At 41.8% G+C, this 12,018-nt stretch overlaps 1 protein-coding gene across 1 annotated transcript in view; it reads right to left on the reverse strand.

Moving 5' to 3' along the window:
• Nucleotides 1-12,018, reverse strand: part of IMPG1 (interphotoreceptor matrix proteoglycan 1) — a 185,578-nt gene that overhangs the window by 34,698 nt on the left and 138,862 nt on the right. Inside the window, exons 15-16 of the mRNA XM_069598931.1 lie at nucleotides 4,121-4,662; nucleotides 935-1,154 (exon numbers count right to left, since the gene is read on the reverse strand). Coding sequence (XP_069455032.1) covers nucleotides 935-1,154; nucleotides 4,121-4,662 — 762 coding nt within the window. The remainder of the gene's footprint in view (nucleotides 1-934; nucleotides 1,155-4,120; nucleotides 4,663-12,018) is intronic.

The following is a 12,018-nucleotide window of genomic DNA, read 5'->3' on the forward strand; positions in this document are numbered from 1 at the left end:
TATCTCTCTGCTTTCAGTCTGGGGAAATCCAGGGAGGATGTTAGAGATCCACTTCACTAATTCATGGCCAATTAGGGAGCTTTGTTTTGAACCTGACTCGAAGGTCGCTTTGCCAGTAGATTTGGAGCCTTGCCCGCTTGCACTCTGGGGAATTAAAAAAATTTCCTTCAGTTGGTTAGAAAACAGAATTTTGAAGCTAATGGTGGAAACAGTTCCCACTTTGGGCATAGCTTCTTACACTGATACAATACACTATGCTTTATTATCGAACAAATGTTTGCTTTCTATTATGTAGCTTCAGGCTAAGTCCCTGTATCTTTAATTTGTTTTTTTTTTTTTCACATCTAACTCTACTTTGTTGTAACCTGCACACCTGGAAGCTGATCTAGGGTATACATATAGAAAGGGACAGGATTCTCCTATTGGGTGATGGTGAAGTGGGTTTTTTCGAAGTTGGAGTTTTGGTCTAATTAGTTTTCTTTGCTTGGGACATTGTCTCAGTTTCATCCTGAATTATGCTATGAAGAGGTGATGACCATAGTTAAACAGGACTGGAAGGTTTCTTAGGTGGTTGCTGTTGACTGATAAAGTGCTTTTGACTTCTGGAAGGATGTAAATTAGCTTAGGTGTGGCTTACATTGAAAAAAGAAAAATCTCTTAGGCATAGCAAAAGTTTTGTTCTGTGAGGAAACTAAAGTGCCCAGATTGTGAAGCAAGAGGTATGCTTGCTCTTTGTTTTTTAATGAAGGAAAACCTTAACGTGCATGTCTTAGGGCCCTACCTTTCTACTATATTGATTCATAGCTTCCGAAAGATTATTTTGCTAAATGCCATTATAAGTTGATTTTTTGTGGCCTCAAACTTGAGCTCCATGCTTAAACAAACAAGCAAAACCAAAAACACTCCCACGATTTTCTGGGTTGGATTCTTTTACCTGCTTCAACGTCGAGAGAGTAGCTATCTATTTCCAGATCAAGTCGTTGGGCTGCTGTGGAACGAAAATCCTCCAAGACACCTCGCACCGCCTTGGTGAGGTTATATGGCACTGATTTAGCAAACCTCACTTTGCTATTCACAATCACGCTCCCATTTCTGAAGTTAAGTATCTCAAGTTGCTTAAAACCCGTAAGATTGGATCGCAGATATGGAACCAGCTGCGAAAACAAAAGACAGTTTACTCTTAATGGTGTTGCAAGTGCTCAGCTGCTGCTAATTCCATTTATACTCACATTTCATTATCTGAGGCATAAATTTCAGTTCCTTTTTTATGTTTGTGTTTGGATTTAATGTGAGACCAGAACACCGCTACTTAGAGGTCTGTTTGCAGTGATTATGTCCCATATTTCCACTTTTCTGTGTATTAAGATGGATGGGCAGTGATTTTCTTCATGATGAATTGTGAGAACAGAGGATTGAAAAAGAAATCCTGGTCAACACGGTCAGCCAAGCAGGGATGCCAGGTTCAGTTATTTAAAAAAAAAATCCAAGTAAATAAAAACATGTTCCAAATGGAACAGTAGCAGATTGACCTATGCGCGGTAAATGGAGCATCTGTTTGGAAGCGACCACTATGAAATGACCTACTGAGATAAACACCAGCATAAACCTGGGCTCATTGGTCTGTTCAGGGTGTTTCATGCCACCACCAACTCCCTGCAGTGGGAACTGAAGAACTCGGTCCTCAGGAGACTAGGTGTCAGTCCTCAGATAGCTGCTCACCAGACGTGTGACTTCCTCAGTCCACATACCCTACTAAGTTGTACCCCAGTGCTCTTATTTGAATTGTGAGGGAGAAGAAAAATGGCTCCCTAAGGACCTTTTTCAGGCTAGAATTTAAGTATCTTAAAATGATGCTACAGGGAGTTGTGCTTCACATTCCCACACCTGCCTCCTGAGACCCACAACCAGCCTTTTTTTTTTTTTTTTGCCACACCCCATGACACATGGGAACTTAGTTTGCTGACTAGGGATCTGAACACTGGAAGCACAGAGCCTTAACCACTGAACGGCCAGGGAATTCCCCACAGCCATCCTGGAGATCACTTTTCAGGAATGTCTGAAACTCAGTGATGTCTGCTTTGTTCCTGGCTCTGAAAATGGGACCTCTCCTTCATGAACTGACACCCACAGACCCAGAGAGGACACAGATACAAACTCTAATCTCCCAGGCTTGGCCCAGACCTGCTTTTCCTTTGTCCCCATCTCCACCCCACCAGACTCTGACTCAAACCCACATGTTGGTACCACCTCCAGTTAACCACCCCCTCAAGGTTATTATGAAAATATAATGAAATTTTATACAGAGTGTGGAATTACTCCTATTTTCTCCCATGTACTTTGACTACACTCATTCTTTGTGTCTTAACATTGCTTTGGCCTCTAATGGGAATTCCCTGTCCTCACTTCATGTGCAGACAACTAGCTGCTCCCTTTCCCCAAATCCATTCTTCTCTTCTTCATGGCTAAGAGGCTGCCTTGCTAGAGCCCACATTTCCCACCCTCCTTTGCAGCAAGGTGTGGCCACATGACCAATTCCCACCAATTGGATATGAGTTAAAGAGGTGTGGGCAACTTTGGCATCACTTGCTTAGGATATTGCTTGCCCCGGGGTTCCTCACTTTCCCCTTCTCACAAGTAGAAACAGAGATGTATCAGTTACGAATGATTCTACATGCAGCACAGCAAAGGAGACACCAACATGAAGAACAGACTTTCAGACTCAGTGGGAGAAGGACAATGTGGGATGATTTGAGAGAATCGCATCGAAACATGTACATTGCCATATGTGAAGCAGATGACCAGTGCCAGGTCAGTGCATGAAGCCGGGCACCCAAAGCTGGTGCTCTGGAAAAGCCTGGAGGGGTGGGGTGGGGAGGGGTGTGGGAGGAGGGCTCAGGATGGGGGGACACATGCGTACCTATGGCTGATTCATGTTGATATATGGGAGAAACCATCACAATATAGTAAAATAAATATCCTCCCATTAAAATAAATAAATAAAAGAGATGTACCAGTGACCCAGCTTTGGATGTGAGAGTAAGGAAACACCCTTGGGGTTGGCAGAGTTATAAATGGAGGGAATGTGAGTCCGTGGATGACTCTGTAGAGCAGAGTTGTCCCACCCACCAAGTGAAAGAAAATAAACTCATATTCTATTTAAGTTGCTATATTCTTGGTCTCTTCATTATGGCAGCCTAGAGGCATCCTAGTTAATACGCCTGGACTTGGTACCCTGGGCCTCTGTTCCTTGAGATTGTCCCAACATCAGTTTACCTCACTTGGGAAGTGGGTACCGCACAAAGTCTTATTTAAAGTTCACTTGAAGAATCGGTTTTAATGTGGTTTTAATTTGCATAGTGATTTAACTTACATGGAGCTTACAAATATTTTTTTCTTATTTTCAGAAATTCTGTAACCTTTGTGATGGGCATTGTGTACTTGAATTTAATTATCCATGGCTGTGAGAAGTTCATAGGTTAGCAGTTTTCATTGTGTATGTATTTCTACAAAAGTATTTGAAGAAACAAAATAAATATGCGATTTTGGGGGGCGTTTCATAATCAGAGTTATATGCTTTTTGATGATCTCACTTTCTTTGTTAGTTGTTGGGATGCTGAGCCATTTTGTAATTTTATTTTTTTGTTGGTTTGTTTTGCAAGAACATAAAGGGAACTTAAAAAAAAAAAAAAGATTTCTTATACCTGAACACTTGACCTCATCTCTCCTGGACTTTTCTAGCCTTGAAACTTTTTGTCAGATGGCTGGTAAAACAGAATGAACTTAGGAAAAGCCTGCTTATATTATTTATAAATTCCAAGTTCAGTTCTTGAGTGGTTATATATTATTCCCAGGAAAACGAAATCTAGAGGAACTATAATGAAAAGGTCTTAGGAATAAGTTTGTTCCCAGATAGCTGAGTGGCTGCCTCATATGTCTACCATAGAGTTCTTATCTGTTGGATCCAAATCCATCTCAACACTCTAGTTGAATGCTATCAGCAACACATATCTCAGAAGCTTGTCCCTTCCAAATCGCATTGCTCAAGACAGCAGTGATTACATTATAAAGTAACAACAAAAAGGAAAGGAGACACACAGAGTTGTAAGCGGTGTCCACTTACCAGTTCTGTGAATCGCTGCTCCAGAGCTTGATATTCAAGCGAACTCTTGTTAAACAGGTCAGTGGAGAAGGGCATGTTGGCTACACGCAAACTGAAGAACACCACCAACTCCCGGCCCCTGGCAGCAACGGTCATAGTGCTGGTGGTGATGTAGTGCAGACCTGGGTCAGGAGTGATGTTCTCCAGGAAATAATCCGGGCTGGAAGCATACCCGCTGAATCCTGGGACCTCAGAGGAGGTAGGAGTGTTAGTGAGACCCGTTCCATCTAAGTCTTCCATTGCATCTTGGCTGCTGGTACTCAACCGGTCTTCTGAAGATGTAGGCAAGTGTGAAATTTCTGGAACCAATGGGCTGATGGCAGAATAATCATCAGTGGGGACAGTAAGCCGTGGGATTAGTACTGTCTGGTCAATGGACATTATGTCTGTGGCACTTTGATCAGTCTGAGAAAAGACGCTTGATGCAGTGAAAAAAGGTAGAGTTTCTGATAGGGAGGTAGAGGTCACAGCAGATGGAGCCCAAGAACCATCCGTGGGCGAAGCTCCTGAGACCAATTCATTATGTCCAAGCAGCCCCACAAAAAAAAAGAAAGCAAAAAAGAAAATCCAAAGTTAAAATTAATTTTGGAAAAGATAGCATTTGAATTAATTATTTTAATATCATATTTGGTTTTACTTATTTTTTAATTTCTAGATTTTTTCCAAGTTTTATTGAGATATAATTGATATACCTCACTGTATAAATTTAAGATGTATAGCATAATGGTTTGACTTACATATACAGTGAAGTAATTACCACGTTTAGTATCATATTTCAAAAAACAAATTGGTACAGAAAGGGCAGGCAGCCCTATATCCACACTTAGGGAGACAGAGGCTAGGTGTCTATAACCATTTTATTCAGGTCCAATACTTGTGGATATGTGAGTCTAAAAGAGCACCAATTGCCTAGAATTTTCAGAATTACTGCCCAGTGAGACACAGCACACATAAGGACCAGGTGGTAAAAAATGACTAGGTCAGCAGGTGGTACAAACCACAGATGGCTTTGGGATAGACTTGGATCCCACATACCCATCTGGAACTCTCAGCCAATTAGTTGGGCACTTTTGGCCTGAAAATTTCGTTCAGTTTCCAATCATGCAGTCTGAATTTTATGCAACTGGATTTTTTGGGGATCACAATTATCACATTTTGGTAGTTTTACTAATCAAAATTTAAATCATGCTTTTCCAAAATTGGATAATCGAAATGAACAATTTGCCTGTTTGCAAAATAATATTGAAAGTGTGAAGCTGTAGGTTACACACAAATAATTTTGCATTGGCCATGCAAGTAAATATTTGATACTATTTAAAGGTATTTTCATTCCTACATGATTATATCTTGATAATACTACAACTTTGTATTACTTTCTTGAGTAAGTACATATTGAACTACTGAAGTCCACTCCCTTTTTGGTGCAAAATTAAAATCAATAAGTATTTATGAACTAAAAGAGTGGTTATATGAAGCTTTCAGATAAAGAGATTGGTGGGTTATTAAAATATTCCAATAAACCTAAATTCCACAGCCACTGACAATATTTAAGGCATTAGGTAGATCAAAACAGGGAGCTTTCTGTGATTACTTTGGTGGCATTTTGGCAAATATGTGGGAAAGCTGTGCTCAAATTCAAACGCTAAGCATGATGAATGGACTGTCTGGAGGCAGATATAATCTTTGGACTCTCAGTCAGCTAATTTACTAGAGTACAATCACCCAAACTGAAATTCCAAGTGATAAACAGCTCTGAAAGGTGGAATCATATTACTTTTATTAGTTTCTTAAAATAAAAACTGTCTATGGTGAATTGCAAGCAGATTTCAAAGAAGTTCCCCCTTTCTTTCCCCCTTGGAGGATGCCTAGGTTTGTCTACTATTAGAATGAAGTTTCCCAACATCTAAGATATGTCTGGACATACACTTGTAGTTTTATTCACCTCTCCATTGCTATGGACTGAATGTTTGCCTCCTTCCAAAATTTATGTGTCACAGTCCTCACCTCCAGTGTGACAGTATCTGGAGGAACAGTCTTTCGGAGGTAATTAAGTCATGAGGATGGAGCCCTCATGAATGGGATTAGTGCCCTTATAAATAAGAAGAGACAGGAGAGATGATCCATCTCTGCCATGTGCAGATGCAGCAAGAAGGCATCTGTGTGTTGACTGGAAAAAAGACCCTCTCCAGGAACCAGATGAGTCAGCAGCTTGATTTTGGACATTTTAGCCTACAGAACTGTGAGGAATAAACTTCTGTAGCTTAAGCCACCCAGTCTATGACGTTTTGCTATATGGTAGCAGCCCGAGCTGTCTAGAACACCCGTGGGAGGACCTGGGATGAGTGAATCGAACACTTTGAGTACTATCAGTGGTTTGATTCGACCTCTTGGTGTTATGGAGAAACACATTTGAATTCATTCTCCTAGGATGCGATCTCAGCACCCTTCCAGATGACCAGGGCCAGGGAAGAAGACCAATGACATGTGTCTTCATTCTTCTCTGGGTCAATGTCTCACTACTCACACCTTTTCCAGTATGCAGACTTCAGTCAGATTAAAACAATCTGCAGCATTACGTTATCAGCCAACAAAAATGAATTTCTTTTTCCCTTTGTAGCCTCTTCACATCAATCATTCACATTCACAATAAACCCAACCAAGTTCATTTCACTGATAGAATAGTTGGCTATTTAAATGAACATTGTTAGGTGAAAGACAGGGTTCCCACTGGAATACACTTATACTAAATCATCATTTCTTTATCTGAAATTTAAACTAAGTTGGTTATCTTGTATTTTTCTTTGCTGAATTTAGTATCCCTATCTAAGTGTGATTTTAAAAGACTCGTTATATTGGACTTCCCTTGTGGCTCAGACGGTAAAGCCTCTGTCTACACTGTGGCAGATCCAGGTTTGAGCCCTGAGTTGGGAAGATCCCCTGGAGAAGGAAATGGCATCTACTCCAGTACTATTGCCTGGAAAATCCCACGGACAGAGGAGCCTGGCAGGCTGCAGTCTATGGGGTTGCAAAGAGTCGGACATGACTGAGCGAATTCACTTCACTTATATTCTCTCAGCTTGATATTGAAACCAGTAAGGCTATAGTCAGAGACTGACAGAGACTGAGCCAGAACTGTGTTTGAGGTCAGCAGTGGACTGCCACAGGGGCAGGGGCTCTGGGTGCAGTAGACTTGGGTATGGCATAAGCCCTCTTGGAGGAGGTGGCCATTAACCCCACCATGGAGCTGCTGGAACGTACACAGGACTGGGGAATAGACTCTTTGAGGACACAAACAGAACTTTGTGTGCAACAGCACCCAGGAGAAAGGAGCAGTGATCCCACAAGAGACTGACCCAGACTTGCCCATGAATTTCCAGGAGTCTCCAGCAGAGGCATGAGTCGGTGGTGACCACCTGCAGGCTTTGGGGCAGTGAGTGTAGCAGTACATGCTTGGGATCTGTTGAAGGAGGTCCCCATTATCTTTATTACCTCCACCATAGTCTGGCACCAGGTAAATAGCAGGGAGGGAACACAGCTCCACCCATCAACAGAAAATTAGATTAAAGATTTACTGAGCACTCCCCAGGAGAGTGCTATTTCATGGGAAATAGATGGGGAAACAGTGGAAACAGTGTCAGACTTTATTTTGGGGGGCACCAAAATCACTGCAGATGGTGACTGCAGCCATGAAATTAAAAGATGCTTACTCCTTGGAAGAAAAGTTATGACCAACCTAGATAGCATATTCAAAAGCAGAGACATTACTTTGCTGACTAAGGTCCGTCTAGTCAAGGCTATGGTTTTCCCTGTGGTCATGTATGGATAGTGAATGTTGGACTGTGAAGAAGGCTGGGCACCGAAGAATTGATGCTTTTGAACTGTGGTGTTGGAGAAGACTCTTGAGAGTCCCTTGGACTGCAAGAAGCTCCTACCAGTCCATCCTAAAGGAGATCAGCCCTGGGATTTCTTTGGAAGGAATGATGCTAAAGCTGAAACTCCAATACTTTGGCCACCTCATGTGAAGAGTTGACTCATTGGAAAAGACTCTGATGCTGGGAGGGACTGGGGGCAGGAGGAGAAGGGGATGACAGAGGATGAGATGGCTGGCTGGCATCACTGACTGGATGGACGCGACTCTGAGTGAACTCCGGGAGTTGGTGATGGACAAGGAGGCCTGGCGTGCTGCGATTCATGGGGTCTCAAAGAGTCGGACATGACTGAGCGACTGAATTGAACTGAACCCCACCCATCAGAATAAGATCTAGTTTCCCCCTCAGTCAGTCTCTCCCATCAGGAAGCTTCCATAAGCCTCTTATCTTTCTCCATCCGAGGGCAGACAGACTGAAAACCACAGTCACAGAAAACTAACCAATCTGAGCACATGGACCACAGCCTTGTCTAACTCAATGAATTTATGAACAATGCTGCGTGAGGCCACCCAAGACGGACGGGTCATGGTGGAGAGGTCTGACAAAATGTGGTCCACTGGAGAAAGGAATGGCAAACCACTTCAGTATTCTTGCCTTGAGAACCCTATGAGCAGTATGAAAAGGCAAAAAGATAGGACACCGAAAGATGAATTCCCCAGGTTGGTAGGTGCCTGATATGCTACTGGAGATCAGTGGAAAAATAACTCCAGAAAGAATGAAGAGATAGAGCCAAAGCAAAAACAACACCCAGTTGTGGATGTAACTGGTGATAGAATCAAAGTCCAATGCTATTAAGAGCAATATTGCATAGGAACCTGGAATGTCAGGTCCATGAATCAAGGCAAATTGGAAGTGGTCAAACAGGAGACGGCAAGAATGAACATTGACACTATAGGAATCAGCGAACTAAAATGGACTGGAATTGGAGAATTTAACTCAGATGACCATGATATGTACTACTGCAGGCAGGAATCCCTTAGAAGAAATGGAGTAGCCATCATAGTCAATGAAAGAGTCTGAAATGCGGTACTTGGATACAATCTCAAAAAAATGACAGAATGATTTCTGTTCATTTCCAAGGCAAACCATTCAATATCACAGTAATCCACGTCTATGCCCCAATCAGTAATGCTGAAGAAGCTGAAGTTGAACAGTTCTATGAAGACCTACAAGACCTGCTAGAACTAACACCCAAAAAAGATGTCCTTTTCATTATAGGGGACTGGAATGCAAAAGTAGGAAGTCAAGAAACATCTGGAGTAACAGGCAAATTTGGCCTTGGAATACGAAATGAAGCAGGGCAAAGGCTAACAGGGCAAAGAGAATGCACTGGTCATAGCAAACACCCGCTTCTAGCAACACAAGAGAAGACTCTACACATGGACATCACCAGATGGTCAATACTGAAATCAGATTGATTATATTCTTTGCAGCCAAAGATGGAGAAGCTCTATACAGTCAGCAAAAACAACACCGGGAGCTGACTCGGATCAGGAACTCCTTATTGCCAAATTCAGACTTAAATTGAAGAAAGTAGGCAAAACCACTAGATCATTCAGGTATGACCTAAATCAAATCCCTTACGATTATATAGTGGAAGTGACAAAGAGATTCGAGGGATTAGATCTGATAGACAGAGTGTCTGATGAACCATGGACAGAGGTTTGTGAGATTGTATAGGAGACAGGGATCAAGACTATCCCCAAGAAAAAGAAATGCAAAAAAGCAAAATGGCTGTCTGAGGAGGCCTTACAAATAGCTGTGAAAAGAAGAGAAGTGAAAAGCAAAGGAGAAAAGGAATGATATAAGCATCTGAATGCAGAGTTCCAAAGAATAGCAAGGAGAGATACGGAAGGCTTCCTCAGCGATCAATGCAAAGAAATAGAGGAAAACAACAGAATGGGAAAGACTAGAGATCTCTTCAAGAAAATTAGAGATACCAAGGGAACATTTCATGCAAAGATGAGCACAATAAAGGACAGAAATGGTATGGACCTAACAGAAGCAGAAGATATTAAAAAGAGGTGGCAAGAATATACAGAAGAACTGTACAAAAAAGATCTTAACAACCCAGATAATCACAATGGTGTGCTCACTCACCTAGAGTTAGACATCCTAGAGCATGAAGTCAAGGGGTCCTTGGGAAGCATCACTACAAACAAAGCTAGTGGAGGTGATAGAATTTCAGTTGAGCTATTTCAAATCCTAAAAGATGATGCTGTGAAAGTGCTGCACTCAATATGCCAGCAAATTTGGAAAACTCAGCAGTGGCCACAGGACTGGAAAAGGTCAGTTTTCATTCCAATCCCAAAGAAAGGCAATGCCAAACAATGCTCAAACTACAGCACAATTGCACTCATCTCACACACTAGTAAAGTAATGCTCAGAATTCTCCAAGCCAGGTTTCAACAACATGTGAACCGTGAACTTCCAGATGTTCAAGCTGGTTTTAGAAAAGGCAGAGGAATCAGAGATCAAATTGCCAACATCCGTTGGGTTATTGAAAAAACAAGACAGTCTCAGAAAAACATCTATTTCTGCTTTATTGGCTATGCCAAATTATCACCACAAACTGTGGAAAATTCTGAAAGAGATGGGAACAAAAGGCCACCTGACCTGCCTCCTGAGAAATCTGTATGCAGGTCAGGAAGCAACAGTTAGAACTGGACACAGAACAACAGACTGGTTCTAAATAGGAAAAGGAATACATCAAGGCTGTATACTGTCACCCTGCTTATTTAACTTATATCCAGAGTACATCATGAGAAACGCTGGACTGACTGAAGCATAAGCTGGAATCAAGATTGCTGGAAGAAATATCAATAACCTCAGATATGCAGAGGACACCACCCTTATGGCAGAAAGTGAAAAAAAAAAAACTAAAGAACCTCTTGATGAAAGTGTAAGAGGAGAGTGAAAAAGTTGGCTTAAAACTCAACATTCAGAAAACTAAGATCATGGCATCCAGTCCCATCACTTCATGGCAAATAGATGGGGAAACAATGAAAACTGCTACAGACCTTATTTTCTTGGGCTCCAAAATCACTGCAGATGGTGACTGCAGCCATGAAATTAAAAGACGCTTACTCTTTGGAAGAAAAGCTTTGACCAACTTAGACAGCATATTAAAAAGCAGAGACATAACTTTGCCAACAAAGGTCCATCTACTCAAAGCTATGGTTTTTCCAGTAGTCATGTATGGATGTGATAGTTGGACTGTGAGGAAGGCTGAGCACCGCAGAATTGATGCTTTGGAACTGTGGTGTTGGAGAAGACTCTTGAGAGTCCCTTGGACTATAAGGAGATCCAACCAGTCCATCCTAAAGGAAATCAGTTCTGAATATTCATTGGAAGGACTGAAGTTGAAGATGAAACTCCAATCCTTTGGCCACTGATGTGAAGAACTGACTTATTTGAAAAGACCCCGATGCTGGGAGAGATTGCAGGTGGGAGGAGAAGGGGACGACAGAGGTTGAGATGGTTGGATGGCATCATCGACTCAATGGACATGAGTCTGAGTAAGCTCCGGGAGTTGGTGAAGGACAGGGAGGGCTGGCGTGCTGCACTCCATGGGATCGCAGACTCGGACACGACTGAGCGATTGAACTGACTGACTGAAGGCTATAGTCAATTCTTTCAAAATAAAACTTTCTTAGAAACCTTACCACCATTTATAAATGTATTTTAAATAATTATGTTTTCACCAGATTCTTATGCAAAACACATGGCAACAGCAAAAGCCATTCTGATCTTGAAGTTTTTACACGGCAGTGGAGACGGCAAGCACAAAGAGCCAAGGCCACTTATTTCATCATGGGGGATGCAGAACAGATCCAAAACAACTTGACTTTTTAGGTATCAGCCAAAGAACATTATGCAAGTTAAAAAAAAGAAAAGCAAAAACAAAGAAAATGTTAAATTCCAGGAAAA

The sequence above is a fragment of the Ovis canadensis genome, chromosome 8 (assembly GCF_042477335.2).
Source record: "Ovis canadensis isolate MfBH-ARS-UI-01 breed Bighorn chromosome 8, ARS-UI_OviCan_v2, whole genome shotgun sequence".
In the NCBI taxonomy this organism is placed as follows: domain Eukaryota; kingdom Metazoa; phylum Chordata; class Mammalia; order Artiodactyla; family Bovidae; genus Ovis; species Ovis canadensis.